The 21,256-nt window shown below is 37.3% G+C and overlaps 2 protein-coding genes across 2 annotated transcripts in view; one reads left to right on the forward strand and one right to left on the reverse strand.

The window, feature by feature from the left end:
- The first annotated feature begins 331 nt into the window (after positions 1 to 331).
- Positions 332 to 9,609, forward strand: LOC107556968 (squalene monooxygenase-like). Its single transcript, XM_016240241.1, has 11 exons — positions 332 to 862; positions 1,534 to 1,762; positions 4,338 to 4,515; positions 4,823 to 4,919; positions 5,072 to 5,185; positions 5,269 to 5,440; positions 5,620 to 5,715; positions 6,269 to 6,411; positions 7,608 to 7,704; positions 7,795 to 7,882; positions 8,014 to 9,609. Exons 1-11 carry the CDS (start codon positions 596 to 598, stop codon positions 8,204 to 8,206), a joined length of 1,674 nt encoding a protein of 557 aa, XP_016095727.1. The 5' UTR covers positions 332 to 595; the 3' UTR covers positions 8,207 to 9,609.
- Positions 9,610 to 11,342: 1,733 nt separating this feature from the next.
- The window catches only part of LOC107556949 (oxidation resistance protein 1-like), a 132,827-nt gene continuing 122,913 nt past the window's right edge, over positions 11,343 to 21,256 (reverse strand). The window contains exons 11-16 of the mRNA XM_016240219.1: positions 19,210 to 19,290; positions 17,393 to 17,518; positions 13,615 to 13,767; positions 13,338 to 13,433; positions 13,091 to 13,164; positions 11,343 to 11,822 (exon numbers count right to left, since the gene is read on the reverse strand). Coding sequence (XP_016095705.1) covers positions 11,687 to 11,822; positions 13,091 to 13,164; positions 13,338 to 13,433; positions 13,615 to 13,767; positions 17,393 to 17,518; positions 19,210 to 19,290 — 666 coding nt within the window. The 3' untranslated portion in view covers positions 11,343 to 11,686. The remainder of the gene's footprint in view (positions 11,823 to 13,090; positions 13,165 to 13,337; positions 13,434 to 13,614; positions 13,768 to 17,392; positions 17,519 to 19,209; positions 19,291 to 21,256) is intronic.

A 21,256-nucleotide genomic window follows, 5' to 3' on the forward strand; every position in this document is an offset into this window, starting at 1 on the left:
ATTATTAATTATATACAGCATTTAGTTATTTATTCTCCCCAATGTATAGGCATAAATGTATTTTTCCCCTTTTAAAACAACGTGCACTTTAGGACTATTTTACTTGTAACATCTGCCAAACGCAACCTCTCAGTGACATCACATCATACTGCAGTCCATTCGCCAACCAGCAGCCTTGGATTGGCCAATGGCCAGATAGCGTGAGCTCTGCTCACCGAATACTCGCTTCTGGTTGGTTCGTTCTAAAGAGAGGAGGCGGGACGCTGCTGTCTACAAACTGCAAGAGGATCCGCGCCCTCATTATCATAAATTATTCAGCATCACCTAGAAGCGTCGCACCAGCTCGAGGTGCACTCATGTGCTGGATATTATACCTACTTTTTATTTATGATTATTTATAATAAGAGGCTTTTCACTGAATTCATGACCTAAATTATTTATAAAAACGGATAATATTTTTTTCACAGTTTTTGTGTGGAACAATAGGCTAACTCAAAAGTCTGATCACCTGATCACCTGTGCTTGTCTTTTGAGATTGTTGTTGCTATTTTTGAACGTCATTTTTTTTGTTTTGATATTTGAACTGATTTTCGACATGTGGACCTTTCTTGGAATTGCAAGTTTTACATATATCTATAAGAAATGCGATGCTCTGGTGAGTTATGCGCCCAGAGAGCTGGTGGTGGCCGCGGTGCTGTGCGTGTCCGTGGGTCTGATTGTCACGTGCCTCGGCTTGCGCGGACAGACGCTCAAAGCGCCTCAGTTTCTCCAGATGCCTCTCAACCTCTTGACTTCCTTTCCTCCGACCAAAAAACTCTTCTCCAAGTCCAGTACAGACAGTTGTAGTCGCACTTCTACGAAGGTGAGATAGTGTTTTTGTGTTTTTATTTTATTATTAATTTTTTCTATATAGTTATTTATATATTTTCTATTTAGTTTCCATGTAGACTATTTTAAGCTGTTAAAATGATCACTGGAAATATTTCACCACTAATAACGAGTCATTTTTCTTTCTTTCTTTCTTACTTTAATCAATTGTCGCGTTTGGTAGATGAGAAACATATTACAGATTATTATTTTATTATTTTAAACATAAAAATCCCGTACATTTATTCTTATTACATTATAATAAGCTACATCAAGAGGTGTATTTTTTCATTAAGTGATATTTGTATCCATGAGATACTATTATAGTTTTTATTTCATGTTTTCATTTGAATTTGAAACTGTAAATTTTGTGCGTATTTGTCAATATTATTATTATTATTATTATTTAATATGTCTATACAGTTTTTATTCATTTTATTTCATGTTATTTTATCTCAAGTTATTTTGTTATTTTAAGTAACAAAAATATATATATTTTTTATGGTTTAAATTTTAGTTAACTATTACCATGATGTAAAACATAAAATGTATTTTTTGTCTTTTTAATGACATTTCTAATTATTATTTTTTCAGAAAACAAATATTATTTACAAAAAGTTATATTATTAGAATACTCACTTTTCTTTCTTCACTCTTTCTAACTAGAGAGATGTAAAGCGAAAGAGGGCGACAGACAGTCAGTCTAGTCAGGGAGAGGATCCAGAGGTCATCATAGTGGGCGCTGGTGTGCTGGGGTCAGCCATGGCCTCCGTTCTGGCCCGAGACGGCCGGAGGGTCACAGTGGTGGAGAGGGACATGAGAGAACCAGATCGGATAGTGGGAGAACTTCTTCAGCCGGGAGGATATCGGGCACTCAAAGAACTCGGGCTGGAGGGTACCCATATCCTGTTTATAGTTACAGTACACTTCATCTGATCTTTCTATTAAAGGGGTCATAGGATGCTACATGCACTTTTTACAAGTTGTTTGAACTGAAATGTGTGTTGGCAGTGTGTGTACACAACCACCCTATAATGATACAAATCCACCCAGTGTTTTTTAAAAATCTGATTAAGGCCCAATCCCAATTCTATTTTATACCCCTTCCCCTTCCCCTACCCCTCCACCTAGCCCTTCCCCTTGAAACAGAGTGTCAAGGGGTAGGGGTGAAAATATTCCCCTAAGAATTGGGACACCACTACTATGCCGTCACACATCATCATACGTCGTCTAGCTCCTAATACACACACCTATACTGTTGTGCTGGTGTGCATTTCAGCTTTTAATTACGTTCTATATTAATGCGCTGCTTACTGCTCGAACCCGGTCAATCGCATCACAAGCTACTTTTCTGCGCCCAACGCGTTACTGCCTACACTACTGAAGCCATTATTCACACCCCTCGTATTTAACCTTGTGTGACATTGGAGGGCGGAGCTACTGTAAATTTGCACTATGTAATAAACACTCTGAATAATGTTGTTTTCCATTTGCATTAAGATTCATTTTTATTACCACACTGGCAGATAATTTTACTTAAGTAAAATACACTTAATTTAGATCCCCCCAGGAAACAAGACTAAGGCCCAATCCCAATTCTATTTTATACCCCTTCCCCTTGTCCCTTGAAACAGAGTGGGGTAGGGGTGAAAATATTCCCCTAAGAATTGGGACACCACTACTATACCATCACATGTCATCATACGTCGTCTAGCTCCTACAATACACGCACCTATACTGGTGTGCTGGGGTGCATTAGAGCCTTTAATTACTGTTCTATATTAAACACACACACACACACACAAACACACACATATATATCGGAGATTGCGCAGCTTACACATCCAGGAGAAAAGAAACTTAAATATTTGAGAAAAGGGTTTAGCGATTTCTAATTATTGGGGGAACTAGCCCCCCTCAATGTCTACAGGATGGTTATCGCCCTGATCAGACATGAAAATATGCTGTGGCACTATCGTGCAGTCTGTAATGATATGACGTTAGCAAATATTAGCGATTTTTTGCAAACATTTCTTTGAGTAATATGACTGTAAATATGAACTCATGATCGAATGTAACATAAAACAAATTATTACTTTTTGTTAAAATCTTTATTAATGCCAAAAATGCTTACATTTATGTGTCTTTTTTTCCGCTCGGGCAGCCATGTTGCTCCTGAAGCCGGTTTATGCTGAGATCATTCATGCCCCTTCGGTTGAAGTGTGGTCCCGAAAAATCTTCGTTTGAAGGGCTGTCTGGCCCTTCCCCTTCCCCATACCCCTCCAACCAAAAGAGAATTGAGACACCCCTACCCCTTCACGTGAACGGGGAAGGGCTAAGGGGTAGAACTGGGATTGGGCCTAAATGTTTTACCCTTTCTCAAATTGAGCCAATCGCTCCTGAAGCCGGTTTATGCTGAGATCATTCATGCCCCTTCGTTTGAAGTGTGGTCCCGAAAAATCTTCGTTTGAAGGGCTGTCTGGCCCTTCCCCTTCCCCATACCCCTCCAACCAAAAGAGAATTGAGACACCACTACCCCTTCACGTGAACGGGGAAGGGCTAAGGGGTAGAACTGGGATTGGGCCTAAATGTTTTACCCTTTCTCAAATCGAGCCAATCTCAGATGCCTGTCTGTGTGACGTCACACAGACAGGCCCCTCCCACGATAGTTTGATTGACAGTAGCGTTTCAGCACAGACTGGACTGGCGTCTACCCTTAGCTCCGCCCTGAGTGAGCTGTCATCAGTCCGCCATTGTTTCACCACTGGAGCAGATGTAGACATGACTCCTTCCTAAGCGATTGAGGTGTTCTGTTGTTGGATGTAGTAATGAACATAGCAGTCGTCATTTACTCCTGACATCGGAGCCGCTGAACTGGCAGTGGATTACATTGTTTCTGAAGCGAATGCGCCCCTAATCTACCTAAATGTGTCTATGTTCGCGCGAATCTTTCATGATCCAGCCTCATCTACAGAAGAAGTGAGTATAATGTTTTGTAATGAATCTTTGCAAATCGCCTTTCCTAATAATGTGCTAATTAGCAAGTTTCAAGATGAATGCGGCTAAAGTAAACAGTCTCTCTGAGAGCAGCTAGGAAGAGAGGGGCGGGGTCAGCAGAGCTCATTAACATTTAAAGAGAAATGCTACAAAAACGTCTTGATCTGAAAAGTGCTGATTTTGACAGGGTAAAAAAGGTGTTTTTTTACAATACCATTGAGAAATTTTAACCAAACTATGTTACAGACTTTTCATTAAGACCCTAAAGAATCATATCAACTTGTGGAAAATGGGCATCCTATGACCCCTTTAAATGCATGCTTGTTCAAATCCTCCTAGCATATTTTTAAATATCTAATAAATAGACCAAATGTGCTTTTATTGCATAGAACTGTAATATCTAAATTCACATAAATGAAATTGCACTTTTCAACTTTGCATTTTATATTCACAAACTCTTTGTCTTCTTTCAGATGCTGTTGAAGGTCTGGACGCCCATGTGGTGAATGGTTATGTAATCCATGACCTGGAGAGTCGAACGGAGGTGGAGATCCCGTATCCCCAGCAGGAGAGCAGCATTCAGGGTGGACGTGCTTTCCATCATGGACGCTTCATCATGGGACTGCGTCGAGCTGCTCTCGCTGAGCCCAAGTAAATACCTGACGCGATTTGTAATATAAGAATATAATGATACCGATGACTGTTGTGCTTATCATTACTTCTGTTTTTCAGAAAAATTCTGATTCTAATTAGAAAGTGTGTGAACTAGCTGTTTAAAACCAATATATAAAACCACTGCTAGAGAAAACATTTGACTGTAGATTTCATAAATGGTGAGATTATACAGTACCTACAGGCTTAGGTAGATTTTCTTTAGGTATTAGTTGGTGCACTTTTGTGTCTCATTAGTGATGGATTTGGAGACTGATGGATCTAATATCATGTCATATTTGCACAGTGTGAAGTTTGAGGAGGGAACGGTGACCAGCCTGGAGGAAGAAGATGGTTGTGTGACAGGAATTCAGTATAAGGAGAAGGATTCAGGGATGATCAAGGTAATGACACACTGACACTTGGTTGTAATATTTGTAAAAGGATGGTTATGGTTGTATATAGTATTGATAAATGGATCAAAGGCATTTAGATTTGCTTTTCCATACTGCAATTTTACTCTCTCTCTCTCTCTCTCTCTCTCTCTCTCTCTCAGGAGATCCATGCTCCCCTCACTGTAGTTGCAGACGGATGTTTCTCCAAGTTCCGTAAGAATCTGATTTCTGGGAAAGCTAAAGTGTCTTCTCATTTTGTTGGATGCATAATGAAGGTAAACAAAAGATGACGTTGCATTTCTCTGTTAAAAATGCCCAAAAACACAATGATTGATTGTGTTATGATGCTCTCTTCCAGGACTCTCCTCAATTCAAGCCCAACCATGCAGAGCTGGTTCTAGCTAATCCCAGTCCAGTGTTGATCTATCAGATCTCCTCCAATGAAACTCGGGTTCTGGTGGACATCCGAGGAGAGATGCCTCGAGACCTTATGCGGTACATGATGGAAAAAATCTACCCACAACTACCAGGTATCAGATTTAGACTTTAAAATAACCAAATTGCTAATACAAGTCTTTATTTTTTTTTTAAAGACACAGATTTTTGAAATACTTCTTATTTCAGTTGTATTTCTTTACAGATGACAACAATGCAGTTTAGGCATTTAGATGACAGAATGCTCACAAATATGTGTATTTTGCTTAAACAGAGCACTTAAAGGAGCCGTTCATGTTGGCACTGCAGAATGATCGCTTGAGAACAATGCCCGCCAGCTTCCTGCCACCCGCACCAGTCAATAAACAAGGCAAGCCTGGTTTATTACATACTTAACCCAAACTTTTAAATCTGTATCTTGGTTTCCACAAAGTTATTAAGCAGCACAACTATTTTCAGCATTGATAATAATAAGAAATGTTTCTTGAGAAGCAAATCAGCACATTAGAATGTTTTCTGAAATATCATGTGACACTGAAGACTGGAGTAATGATGCTGAAAATTCAGCTTTGGAAAACAGGAATAAATTACATTTTAAAATATATTAAAATAGAAAACAGCCATTTTAAATTATAATAATATTGGATAATATTACTGTTTTTTACTGCATCTCTGATCAAATAAATGCAGCCTTGGTGAGCATAAGAGACTTAATTGGAAAATTACTGGTCAAATGTTGAAATAATTAAGTTTTAAGGCATGAAAACTCTAAAATGTGGATGTTATATTAAAGTGGAACAGTTAAATTAAGCATTGGATCTCGTAACATCATTTTTACAACCCTAAAAATCCTGACCAGATGCACAGAGTGAAAAGGTGCAGCTTTATGTGTTGCAAGTGTTGACCCACCTGTCCTCCATCAGGGGTTCTGCTGTTAGGCGATGCGTATAACATGCGTCATCCTCTGACCGGCGGCGGCATGAGTGTGGTGCTGAATGACATCCACATCTGGAGAGACCTGCTCAAGAACATCCCTGATCTCTATGACAATACAGCTGTGCTCCAGGTAACATCTGCAGTTACAATGGTCAGAGTGTGGAAAGTTAGATACCTTTCTAGTGCTTATCTTCATTGCACATTAAACATACAACAACAACATACTGTATATCAACTTGGCTGCAAAACCTAGTGAGTTGCCTACATACTGTAAGTAGCATAAGATGTGCAAAATATTTTTTATTGATAAATGTATTTGTGGTTTACGTATACATTTATGCTTATTAGATTAGGCATAACAATACACTCTTAAAAGGTTCCAAACAGTTTGTTTTTTTCTCACAGAAGAACCATTTTTGTGCCTCTGAAGAATCGGTCAGTGAACAGTTCTTAAAATGCCCCTATTATGGTTAATGAAAGGTTCATATTTTGGTTTTGGGAGTCCCCAACAACAGGTTGACATGCATGCAAGGTCAAAAAACACGTTTGTTGTCTTATAATATGCATTTATTTTTACCTTATTTGCTCATCAACTCCCAAACGATTGGCTCAACGATTAATTTTTCCAAACCCCTCTTTTGCGTGACGCTAATCTGCAGCGATTGGTTCGATTGGTCTCATTTTCATTTCATAATGCCTGTAATGCCTAATAAGCAGCGTTTGTGAGCGCAGTGCTGCTTTGTGTACAGCGTTACTGGGGAAACTGCTATTTTACAGCTCCAAAAACGGCATCTAGTGGCAAAGAATGAATTTGCATTTTCATTCAGACCAACTCGAAAAGACCAATAAGTGGGCGGGCTATATGCTAAAGTTTCATGTTGACGTCAACATGAAACGGCTTGGGATTCGTTTTAAAAACGACTCGTTTCAATGATTCAGAGTCGATTTTTTCTTTTGAGAGACAGTAACTTTATACACGGTGCACTTTTCATTCAATTAGAGCTGTGTTACACACTGCATGAAAGCTCATTTTCAAAAATCCATAATAGGGGCACTTTAAAAGATTTTTTAATAATCTCAAGAACATTTTTATATTATAAAGAACCTTTTGTGTATTTAAGGTTGCATGGATTTTAAACGTTCTTCATGGAACCATCAAAGCTAATAAAGAAGCTTTGTAAGTAGAGAAATGCATTTGTAGGCAGTACGGCACCTCAACAGGTTTTGGAACTGATTGCATTGGATGAATGTTTAAATGCCACTGTGATCATCATAGTGGATCTGAGAAACGGAAATGTGCAATGAAGACTCTGTTGCTGTTGTCAGGCAAAGAAGAAATTCCACTGGGAACGGAAATCATCTCATTCGTTTGTGGTGAACGTTTTGGCTCAAGCTCTGTATGAACTGTTTGCTGCGACCGACAGTAAGTGACTAAACACTTTCTTAAATATTTCTGTTTCAGTTTTCAAAATCATAAAGTATCTCATTATATCTAACATCTGTTTATTTTCAGATTCACTGCATCAGTTGAGAAAAGCCTGTTTCCACTATTTCAAGCTTGGCGGAGAATGCATCAATGGACCGATCGGCCTTCTGTCCGTGTAAGTATTCAGATTCAAAGAATCTGCCACTGAGAAACATCAGTGTGCTCTTCAAATCAGACGTCTTCCACTGGTTTTTGCAGATATCTGAGATCTTCTCACACCACTAATCAGTTTTTTTGTTTCCTCAGATTGTCGCCAAAACCCTTTACTCTGATCGGTCACTTTTTCGCTGTGGCATTATACGCCATCTACTTCAGCTTCAGATCTGAATCCTGGCTCACGATACCACGAGCGCTGGTCAACAGCATAGCCATCCTGTACAGAGCCTGTGCCGTCATGTTTCCTCTTATTTACTCTGAGTTACAGTACCTGATTTACTAGGAAGGAACTTCTTTCAAACTGAAAAAGAAACTGATTTCTTCAGTCGTTGAACGTGACACATCTGTCACATCTGTTGGCTACATCTGAGTGCCTAATTTTTGGGGAAAAAGGGATTCATGTCAGACACTGCACAAGGAACAATTCTCAGATGAGGAAATGCATATGGTGTCTGATATTAACAGACAAAGACCCTGCCTTATATTTTCATACACTAAGTGCTAATGATGTAGTGAAATTGGCCTTAAACTGCGATTAAATGAGGGAAAATCCTGTGCTTGTTTTTCAAGTCAACATGAAACCGCATTTACAAACTATTTCTTATGCAGTACATTAAGTAAATCTGGTCAGTTTTAATTTCTTGATGTTTTTGTTCAGTCAGAAATGTGTTTTTACTACATTTCTGAGTGCAAAATAAGTTAATGAATCAATTCATAAAGATTAAACCACTAGGCTGCTTAAGTTGTAGAATTGTGAATATATTTGAGCTGTTTTCAAGACACTAAGGACAATCAATGGGACTGCATCTCATTTGTAACTGAAGCACTTGATTTCCTCACGTGCCTTGCTTTATTGCGGTTTCAGACTTTTAAAATTTTTTTTAATTGTGTCCATTTATCATGATTTTCACATGGGGCCTTCCATTATAATTTTTGCCTTTCTCTGTTGTTTTCAAGTCAACATTTAGTGCCGTCAAAAAATTCTATGAGCAATGAAAGTATAGAGTAAAATCATGTGGATATTTACTGAAAAGAGGACAAAAGCTTTAATGTGAAGAATAATTTAGCCATTTAGTGTTTATAGTATTTCTGGCTGTGTATGCAGCCACTCTATGGATCGTTCTTTCATATAATTTGTCCTCTTTGATTTAAAAAATATATATATTTGGAGTCAGAAATACAGTTAGAAATAGTATAACAGATTGGAATGATCCAGTAACATTGAAAACCTGTTCTAAAGGCTTTGTATTTTAAAATCTATCATTCTTTTATAATTGGACAAGAGGTTTGTGGGATAAATAACTACATTTTGTGCAAATGATCATACGTCCACCAGGTGACGCCCTTGCACCAGCAAAATGAAAAAAGAGTCACTCTGATCATGTCAACAAAATAAAAAGATTAAACATGATTCTACATCTTCTTCAGTGCTACAGTTGCAAAGTTCTCGATATTGTCAATGAGTGAAACGGTAATGGCAACCGGCCATAATAGCCTCAAAACCAATGATCTCTATATAATCTAATCTAATCTCTATTATAGATCAGTGCTCAAAACCCTTCCTACAAGCACTGCCTCTCCTAATTTTGACACCTGTCAATCACCCATCATAATCTGACTCTCTGTGTTCTTTGATGTGAATTGAAATTACATTTAATTTTTGCCGTTAAGAATGTGGCTATTCATACCGCTATTACCATGTATCTGTAATTTATTTAATCAGAATAAATAATTTAACTTGATCTAGGAGAAATTTTTACTTTCAATGGATGAAATCAAGTACCACCTTACATCTTTTTCTCGATGAATATGCAATTTCACTCAGAAATGACAGATTGCACAAGTAAATGGGTTGAGGCAGTGTTTCATGCTGACATAAGACTGAACCAAATTAAGGAGATTTATGATTTATGATGATGAACCAATCATTTTCTCCTTACACAAAAGTGTTACCATAGTAGTATGGTGGTTCCATAGTAAAGTTATAGTTTAAGTATATATATACCACAAGCCTGAATAACTGAATGCCATGTTATATGAATGACCATATTCATATAACATGATATTTGCATGTTCGGTATTTAACAAACATGTTCGGCATTTTGTATTTCCTTCCAAAATACTATGGTATTAGCAGGACACTTTTTTAAAAGAGAAAATGAATTAATTTACTTGCTTATTCTGTGGTGAAGCGACCAGACCGAAGAAATAAAAACCATAAGAGACCTGATTCTGTCCCAGGTTACAACGATTTATTAGTATTCATTGTTCTTTATACATCACTGTAACATTATATTCCGGTGAAGTAGATGAAGAATTTGTTGCACTTCTCGTCTGCGACTCTGAAAGGACGTATGTGTTCCTCTCGCTGTGCGCAAAGTCAATCTAGACACCGAAAAACCCAAAAGAAAAAAAAAAAATGCTGGGACAGGACATGTGAGAAGAAGAGACTTTCCCTGCTAGAGTCCGTCACATTCGACCCTGTGCTCGACCACTGAGACTGTTCCTCTCCACAGTAGCAGCAAGCTCTTTATAAACGATTCATTTACTCTAGGATCTAAAAGACCAATAAACAAAAATATATACTGTACTGCTACTGCTAATGAGGCCTGAAGAACCTGGCTTGAAACTAGATTAATAAAGTGCGAGAAGCAACCCACCAATCCACACAACTGTATATTCGTTAATATATTTATATATATAGGAACAAATCTTAACATTAATTTACAGGATAATATACAATATATTAGTAACAGCTGAGATATCAGCACAAAAAAGATCACTGTCACACTTAACAGCAATATATATATATATATATTTGTATATTATATATATGAATTTATATATATAATCATATACATAAATATAGAATTGTCATTATATTCATGAAAAACAATTAAACCACATCTCAGGCTTTTCAAATGATACCCAGAAAAGCAATTAATCCGTCAAGACGTAAAAGGTCTCTTGGAAAGAGAAACGGGGAAAACAAAAGTACCCCGTCTGGATTATTTGAGGTCACAGGACAGGAATTTGCATATTCCACAAATCTATTGCGACACATTTCTGCCTACGAACAGTAAAAGTCCACCCTTCCGAAGTGGAGGGGTCGACGTTAGCCACACTCACACGTAAAACCCACTGAACAGAACATTACGACTATGGGGTTTCCGATTATGTGCTTCGACATGGTGTGCTATGATAGTGAACGACAGAAAGACTACGAATTTCACGACACTTGAATATTTCGCCTCAAAAGAAACTACGGATGTGTTCTCGTCTTCTCGAGGATGCCACCGCCATCTGTCGCCGTCCCAAAAATGCCTATTCTTCATCTGAGAGCAAGGGAATGTGTTTTCAGTTGTTTGCATTTCTTTTCCCCCCATCAGTAGTAGTGACATCCTATCGGCTACCACCACCAACAGACTCCTGGCGCTTTGGCTCAGGTAAATTGGACTATGGCAGTTCTCGGGTAGCCCAAACCCCATACCGCCACCACCATCATCCTCATCTCCACTCGATGTTAAAAGTGCTCGGGGGGTCCCGTTGGTTATTGACGCTGCACACGGCTTGAACAAAACACACACATACTAAACAGCACAAAGAAGAGCTCTGTATTAAATGCAGTAGTAACATACGACAAGCGCGGTAACAGTAGCGTCCGTTACGGGCTTCCTGGGAGCCGCGGTGATGTGCAGTAAGGTTTGGGATCTGCCTGGTGTCCGATTCCTCTCTCAACAAAAAGGTACCTCTGTGTGAGCTGCTACTCGAACGACCAGATCTCAATATCCTGCACGAAGAAATCCTCCTTCGCAGAGAGCATGGGATTCCCGAAGGTTTTGCATGAATGACTCCTACCGTGATAAAGATCCCCGTCCAGCCAAAGTCCAAACTCACCACTGAAAGAGAAGAAAACAGTCTCTAATCAAACCTTCGTTCTCTTGTAAGACACGCTTAAGAACAGTGCAAAACACTCTATAGAAGTACTTGGATACAAATCCTTCACAAACTTCATTTTTATCTGATATGCCACAACGCAATTGATAATAGCTAATGAGCCGTAACTGACGAAAATAACCGTAATTTTTACCCATTCGGTCAAATATTGCGCTGCAAAGAGCAATACTAGTTTTAACTTGTCTAAAACTTGGCAAATGACCAAGGAATAAGCGGGATGATCAATGGCTTGCCGTGCATTAAAGGATTTTAAATGCACTTTTGCTTCGCGTCGGGTGGTTCTTTGCCTCCACGTCGTGCATTTAAAATCCTTTTCGCATTTAAATGGATCCCTTACATACACCATTGCTGAAAAGTTTGGAATCAGTAAGATTTTTTTTTTTTTTACATTTTCATTCAGCAAAGATGCATTAGATTGATCAAAAGTAACAGAAAAATTAAATAAAATTTGAAAGTGTTTTAAAAAGATTTCTATTTGAAAAAATGGCTGTATTTATAAAAAAAATATTAATTAAAGAATAAATGTATCACGGTTTCCACAAAAATATGGAGCAGCACAACCGTATTTAACATTGATAATAATAAATGTTTCTTGAGCAGCAAATCAGCATATTAGAATGATTTCTGAAGGATCATGTGACACAATATATATTAAAATAGAATACAGTTATTTTAAGTTATAGTAATATTTCACAAAAACATTATCAAATCAAATTATATTTTAATCAAATGTTGAACAAATGCAGCTTTGGTGAGTATAGGAGACATCTTCCACAAAACCATTCAAAAATCATAAAGACCCCAAACTTTTCAAAACTTTTCTTAAAATAAGCAGCAATAGTGTGCATTAGTATAAAGTGTCACCAGCTACTGGCAGTTTTCTGTTTCAAATCAACTGACATGGAAAACGCTTTGAAAAAGAAAATTGCTGATCAAGTTTGTTAAACAGCATTTTTATAGCTAGCTACCTGAACACATCCAGTCTAAACGGCACAGACACTTGAAACAAACACTCTTACCCCTTCAGCACTGAGAAAAAAAACTTGCATATTTAGTATGTGTAAAGACAAGAGACAATGAGCGTGCAATGTGCGGGCCAAACTTTCACATTTACATTTGCATACTCATTTTTGTCTTACACAAACATGCCTAGTGAAAATCAGCATTCAAAACATTATAACTGGTGTTAAACAGCCCCTGAGTCACTGACCTTCCTCCTCCAAAGGCTAAAGAGTCCATGTCTCCTTTAATGAAGAACAGATTATCACCAGTCCATTTGTACGCCTGCCAGTGAGAATAAACAGCATTTTAGAACAAGAAAACTCAGTAAATCCTATAATGAATTTTGCACATGAAAGTCTTTATGAAAATGCCAAATGACACAAGATCAGAATTCATTTCAAACGGATGGCTTATACTGCCTGTAATGAAAATTCATAGATAAACTGAACACAAACCTCAAACTCTGGATAAAAGGTGAACAGGAAAGTCTCTCCTGTGCCGTAGAAACCCTCACTGACTTTGAAGGGTTCTGATGCCAAAGCCCCAAATATCTGCAAAGAGCACAGAGACCAGATCAGATTAAGAAACTCTGAACCAAAATCTTTACAGTGTTTCTGGTCACATGACATATGAGAGCTCTTGACTTTGGTGATTTAATACTGTTGTATTTTTCTAATCCTGTGTCAAGGTCTGAAACCAAGGTCTTGTGAGAGATAAAGAGAAGAGTGTGACCTGTCCATCACTGTCTTTGATGACCAGCAGCATGGGAGAGTCCTGATCCTGCATGGCCCGGTACAGCGTCTTAATGCTCATGCCGTGTTTAGAAGTGCTGAAGGCCAGATTCCAGTGGTAACCGATGGTTCTGGGTGGGAGATGCTTTGCCAGCTGAGTGAAAAACAGGGACTAAGTCAGGGATAATGCATGACTAGGTGTGATTTTATGATTTTAGTGCATGACATATAGGCAAAGAACCTTATTATAGTTAAGTCAAATTAAAACTATTAAAGCATTTACTGAAATAAAGCTGAAATAAAATGCACTGTAAATACTAGATGAACTTCCACTACAAAAATGAGAAATGTTAAAGGTCACATATTTTACACCTTTCTGGAGTTTTATTTTAAGTCTTGATGTCCTTAAGAATATATATTTGCGGTATAAGTACCAAAAACCATCTCAATATATTTTTTATCATAATCAGAGACTCTCGGTGTTCTTTGATGTGAATTGAAATTACATTTAATTTTTTGCAGTTATTATATAAAATATAAAAGTTAATTCAAAATATTATTAAAAACTATAATAGTATATAAATAATGCTAAAAATAATATTGCCGTAGACTTTGGAGCTTTGGAGTATCCTGCTTACACTATGTTCACTTGTCAGCACGGACAAGCTTTCATCGATATTTGACGCCAAAAATTTGACAATAGATATACATAAATGTCAGATCTGGAATTCAGAAATAAATTAAAGTATCATGGTAACATTACATATATTTGAATAAATAATGAGTATAATTACTTTAAAAACAGTATTGTTACCACTTTGTGGCTGAGAAATTTATTGTAGCATTTTGTAGCAAAGCTACTTTATTGATAAAAGTCGTGGGACAGCATTGACAAGTTTCTGTGCTCCTGAATAATTGTAATACTTTGAAGTAATCTGTAAATAAAAATAAAGAAAAATTGGAAACCAGGAGAACATGACTTACGAACGCAGCAGTATGAAGGTGGAGAACGAATGATAGATGTGTGCAAAATCAGAGCAGCAGAAAGGGCGAAACATTAAAAGCCCAATTACAGTAGCACTGACCTTTTCACACCAGTAGACACAGAGAAGCTGAACACCACACACACACACACACATAGTATAATTACTTTAAAAACAGTATTGTTACCACTTTGTGGCTGAGAAATTTATTGTAGCATTTTGTAGCAAAGCTACTTTATTGATAAAAGTCGTGGGACAGCATTGACAAGTTTCTGTGCTCCTGAATAATTGTAATACTTTGATGTAATCTGTAAATAAAAATAAAGAAAAATTGGAAACCAGGAGAACATGACTTACGAACGCAGCAGTATGAAGGTGGAGAACGAATGATAGATGTGTGCAAAATCAGAGCAGCAGAAAGGGCGAAACATTAAAAGCCCAATTACAGTAGCACTGACCTTTTCACACCAGTAGACACAGACAAGCTGAACACCACACACACACACACATATATATATATATACAGTACATACATATATAGCGGGTGGCACATGCTGTGTTTCCTCGACACATGTTTGTGTGCAGTGCTCTGGCAGGTCCAGGCTTTCCCAGCGCTTGGGGAGCATTGACTTACTCTGCGTAATGACACGAGTTTATTTGATTTACCAATAAAATGGGCCTACGTCTGAATAAAGTGTTCTGCGAGAGGCCACCTCAGGTGATCCATTCACAGAGCGCTGATGCGTTTGAAAGGCGCACACCCGCAGGGCGCAATGACTTAAACCTCATAACCGCACAAAACCTCTGAAGCTTCACTACAAAACACATCGCAAATAGCACAGTAAGATCAGATCAAAAGATCAGGACGTCATGTACAAATTTTACGACAAAGTCTCTGACAACTGCAGCATTCATTAAACGACAGCCAAAAGAGTATGAACACAGTCATGCTATCTTTCTGGATGAGATTAAAATTGGTCTGTTTCAGTGTTATTTTAGTATCATTTAGATACTATTATAGTGTTCATTAATTTAGAATGACCTTTTATTTTTATATTTACTACGAAAATATTCTATATTTCAAAGTTTAGTAATTTTGTTATGTGCTTTTGTCATGTTTGGATTTTACAAAAAATATTTTTTTTATATAGCTTCTATATAGCTTTAAATGTTACATTTTTATTCAATCGTATGGCTTCAGAACACTTGGGCACAGTCATATGTAAGGTTGAAATCATAAGGAAAAAAATATGGTTCTGAATCCACACAACAATTCCCTGTTGAACGATTTATTTAAAAGAACTGACTTAAGACGAGTCATTTGTTTGTGATTCAGACTGAATCAGAATCATTTCTCACTACAAGCCCACAACTAAAAAAAAATAAAATAAACAAACATAAATAAAATCTTTTGCTGATTTAGATTCAACATCATGCAGCATTAATATTAAATAATATTTTAAAGGAGACATATTATGCCCCTTTTTACAATATGTAATATACGTCTCTGGTGTACCCAGAAGGTGTCTGTGAGGTTTCAGCTCAAAATACTCCACAGATCATTTATAATATCATTTTGAAAATGCCTATTTTGAGTGGAAGCAGAAACGCGCTGTTTTTCGGGCCTGTCTCTTTAAATGCAAATGAGCTGCTGCTCCCCGCCCCCTTTTCCAGAATAGAGCTGCGCCATTACAGCTCGGACCTACTAAAACATCTGTTTTGGTTCTGATTATAATGTTTATCGCGCTGAAGTCATGCGTTTTAAACCATATGAGTTTAAAGTTCTGATATACGGTTTTCTGAGTTCACACATCCAAAGCACACGGACAGAAAGCGGCTGTCACAGCATGTGAGTACTAAACTAAGTTCTCATTCACACACAAGTTTACGCTAAAAACACACATGAGTTACAAAAACAGTCGGTTATGTCTGTGAAGGTAAACAGCTGGGAAATCAATCGCATATTTATTTTAGATCTGTGTGGCAGCAGCAGCAATATACAGTAGCTTAAATAAATCAATAAATCCACTGCTCTCTTGTCTCCTCTGAGGCTGGGACTCTAAATAGTGTTCTGTGCTCGTCTGTGCAGTCAAAGACAGAACAGTTAGCATGTTTTGCTCAAACTTTCACCATGGCATTAGAGCTGGTCTCTTGCGAAAACATAATAATGGCGCTGTGGGTGTAAATTTACAGATTAAGGAGCGGTAATTTTATAATGAGATCCCTTTGTCACGTCACCAAGGGAGCGAAATCAGACGCTTGCAGAGAAAGGCTTCCCAAAACAAAGTTACTGGGTTTATCTTTTTCACATTTCCTTGGTTGGTAGATGCACCTTGGACCTGATTATAGCACTTAAAACCTGGAAAAGTATATATATATATTTAGAAATATATATTTATTTTTTTAAATTAGCAAAACTTGTATCTTTAGGGATACTACAGCTTAAAGCCTAAAGGGTACATTTTAGGAATGGAATTTTCCTTAAATGGAAAATAGTAAGCATGAACATTCTGCTCAGGTTCATGGAAGAAAGAAAATCATATCAGTTTCGAATGACATGAGGGTGAGTAATCATTTATGGGTCAAGAACAGTCACCTTCACTTTTCAAATCATTCCTATGCCCTTGGCCATTACATGACGAGTGTGAATAAATCTGTCTGTTAACATGTCTGAGAATCAATAACCAGTGAACAGTGAGGAGGGCTACCTATTTTTGGACCAGCGGATCGATGAAACACTGTAAAGCCCGGAGCAGTGGGCAGATTTATTTCATTGCCGCGTCACTGCACGCTTACCTTCTCGATCTGCTCAGCCTTCAGAAGGTCACTGGGTTCGTTCAGGTTGGGCTTAAAAGTCTCTGGCTCCAGGCTGGCGGTGATGGACGTGCCATGTTTGGAGTTTACATCCTCCTTTGTGGTGATCTAAAGACAGAAGACGCCATTAGCAAGCTATCTAGTGACATTCTGATTTAAGCCACATAAACCAGAGACTATAACAAAGAATGACTGTAGATCTTCCTTCAAATTGACCTATAAACTCACGCAGCAGGGATTTGGTGTTCAAAACATTTGTGGAAGTGAGGCTGCATAGATTTAACATGTAAATTCAACTTGAGCAGAAGTTGAGCTGATTTAACTCTGGTGGAATTCACCTATGGGGACAAACTAACCTGAGAAGACAAACTAATCCCGCAGGAAATGTTTTGGCTAGGCTATATGGGATACTTTATTAATAAAAAATACTTCTTGTGCATTATTTCCCAAAATCAGTGGCTCTCAACCAGTGGAAACTGTCAAGTTTTCCAATTCAGCTTGTCATGTTAATAATTAAGCTTGTTGTTCTGACAATGCAGTTAATGGTTATATTAATAAACTTCATTTTATGAGATCAAGGATTCTTGTTGCTCAAACATTATGCATGGTGTTAGCAACACAAGTTAATGAGTTCAATTCCTAGAAAAGAGAATGCATGAACTTAATGCAGTGTAAGTTGCATTGGATAGAAGCATCTGCTAAATGCATAAATGTAATGTAAGGACATTTTTGTTCACTTTCATAAGCAATTTTAGTGCTATGTTGGATCGCCACTTTTGACGTCCAATGTCGAATCTGGTTTCTGAAGCACTTCTCTAAAGCCTGTTACATCAGGACCTGTGGTGTTATTTTACAATGTAGTGCCACAGACAGTTAACATTCCCTTTTTTGGCCTGAACACACTCAGGTTACACTGGCCGTGCTTCAATTACATTAATTGTTTACAACAAATAACCGGGCAGCAGTCAATGCAGGCCTCGACCCAAACACCCGCCTGAACCTCAGAACATTCTGGACATGGAAATACAACCCACTTTCTCAGGCATGGCTTTCAGAAAATTCTTCATTTCATTCAGGTCCTAAGGGGATACAACTGCTTGGAATTTCCATTAACAGTCCTTTTTATCAGTAATTTTGCAGGGATATATACACCACCACTCAAAGTTTGGGGCAGGCAAGATTTTTACTTTTTTTAAAAAAAAGAAGTCTCTTATGCTCAGCAAGGCTGCATTTATTTGATCAAGAATACAGTAAAAATGGCAATACTGTGAAATATTATTACAATTGAAGAAGTTTTCTTTTCCAATATATTTTAAAATATAATTTATTCCTGTGATGCAAAGCTGAATTTTCAGCATCATTACTCCAGTCTTCTGTCACATGATCCTTCAGAAATCATTCTAATATACTGATTCAGTGCTCAATATTTTTTTTTTATTATTATCAAAGTTGAACACAGCTGTGCTGCTTAATATTTTTTTAAAACTACTATACATTTTTTTCAGGATTCTTCAATGAATCAATTATTTATTTGAAATGGAAATCTTTTGTAACATTATAATTTTACACTTTTGATCAACAGAATGCATCCTTGATTAATAAATGCATTCAATTCTTTACAAAAATATATTACTGACCGCTAACTTTTGAAGGGTAATACTGTTACTATACATATCACTTTAAGGGCTACACTTTATATAGGAAATTATGGAATTTTCAGAACAAACATTCATCAGCAAGGCAAGTGCAATCTACAAATCCTAGAGCTACATCGGCAGGGTTCTACAGATTTTGTGCACCTGGAGGCGTTTGCATAGGGAGCGCAGATCTTCACTGTTTAACGCATCGATCCGGCGGTGGTACTCAGTCCATGACACTACCTGCTCCAGAGACAAGGGGACACAACCACACCGCTGAGCAGGACGACAGGATGAGGCCAAAATATGGACAAGAATGTGCAGTTTGGGACTCTTTTAATACAAGATGTCAACTACTAAAATTGCAGCCAGAAATGATTGTCTTTATGAGATATGGAAGAGATGAGTATAAGATTGAAAGCCAAGATCATGTCATTATATACTGTATGTGAAGCTATAGTACAAATGTGAGCAGACAACACAGCGTGTGTTTTGCATGATTGTGTGAATTGTTTTGCACGAAGCTCTGCAGACAGATATGAGAACCATATTCATAATAGCTAACATAAGCCATAGCAGAGCCACATAGAAATCACAAATAAAAAAAATATTCTGCTATTATTTTCTCACCCTCATGTTCAACATCATCCATCTTACCACTTTAATAAAATCAAACTCACATCTTAGTCATTATGCAAGAAAACTACTTTCAGCTGCCTTTGAATTTTTTACTGCATTTATTCTTATGTAAATATCAGTCCTTACCTGTCACACATTTTAACAGCTTGTTGGTTGCCACACCTATGTGACATGTTTGATAACACATTAAACACATGACCTACTACCACATGAAAACATAGTTCACCAAAAACTAAACTTTTGTCGTAATTTACCCATGCTAGTACAAGTTCGTACTCAACCTGTATGTCTTTCTTCTATGTAAAGATTCATTTCTGACGAATACCCAAGTCAACTCTTTCAGTGTAATGAAAGTGAACGGACACTAGGATTTCAAAGTGTTAAAAAGTACAACAAAAGTATTATGAACAATACAATACAGTAAAAGTCTTCTGAAGCCATACTTTCACGTAATAACCATAAGTCGTTAATTTGAACACTATTGAGTTGAAATCGTTCACGGATCAGACTTGTTTTGTGAAATAGAACCGATTCATTGAAAAGATCCACGTCACAAGAATGAATCACTCAAGAATCAGACACTAGAGCAGATTTTTTTTTTTAAATCTTACATTTTTGTCTGTACCCCACACAAATTTATCGTATGGCTTCATACATTGTGTCTTGCTATTTTGCGCCCGTATTTAGCTTATGTCCAGTTACTATTTATCTTCATTATATAGAAACTAGGGATGCTCCGATCCGCCTTTTTCGCCTCCGATACCGATTCCGATACCTAGGGTTTAGTATTAGCAGATACCGATACCGATCCGATACCAGTGAAGTTTTTTCCCCTCATTTAAATAAATATAGAATTTATATATCTCTGTGTGTGGAAATTATTCTTCATTCTTTCACAATATACTAGATACAGACTACTTCATTATAAAGAAAAATCAAATAAACAATAAATCAGAAAAAATATAGGCCTATGTATATTTATAATCTATGACAAAAATGTATCATAAACTAGGTTAGTGGATAATTTGGCAGCATAAGTTATTCTAGAAAAATCAGTGCACAATAATTGTAGAAATCCAAACATTTAGTGAAAAAAACAATATTGTGTGGGGAACAAATAAAAGTGTTGCACTAAATATGGTAAAATGTTACAAATTGCTATTTGTATTATTATAAAATCCATTCATTAAAAACATTCATGAATGTATTTATATATAAGTATATACTATAAAATTAAAATAAATTTATTTTAAATCTATAGCATATTTTTAAATAAAGCAACAACATATGATAGATACGATAGGACAAAACAAATACAGTGCAGCACGAACGTCTCGGTTACGTATGGTAACCCTGGTTCCCTGAAGGAGGGAACGAAACGTCACGTCAGATGACCGACGAATTGGGATCTCGCTTAGAGAGACCAATCTACTTCGAGTGTAAACTAAACGAGCCAATGCATGCGATTATTGCATCCAGCTGCCGCTGATCACAGCGTGAGTATAAGTAGGCAGCAGATGCAGCGCATATTCAGGTTTTCGCTGAGGAGCCGAGCCAGTGACCCGGCCGC

The sequence above is a fragment of the Sinocyclocheilus grahami genome, unplaced genomic scaffold, assembly GCF_001515645.1.
Source record: "Sinocyclocheilus grahami isolate Dianchi unplaced genomic scaffold, SAMN03320097.WGS_v1.1 scaffold585.1, whole genome shotgun sequence".
Lineage (NCBI taxonomy): Eukaryota > Metazoa > Chordata > Actinopteri > Cypriniformes > Cyprinidae > Sinocyclocheilus > Sinocyclocheilus grahami.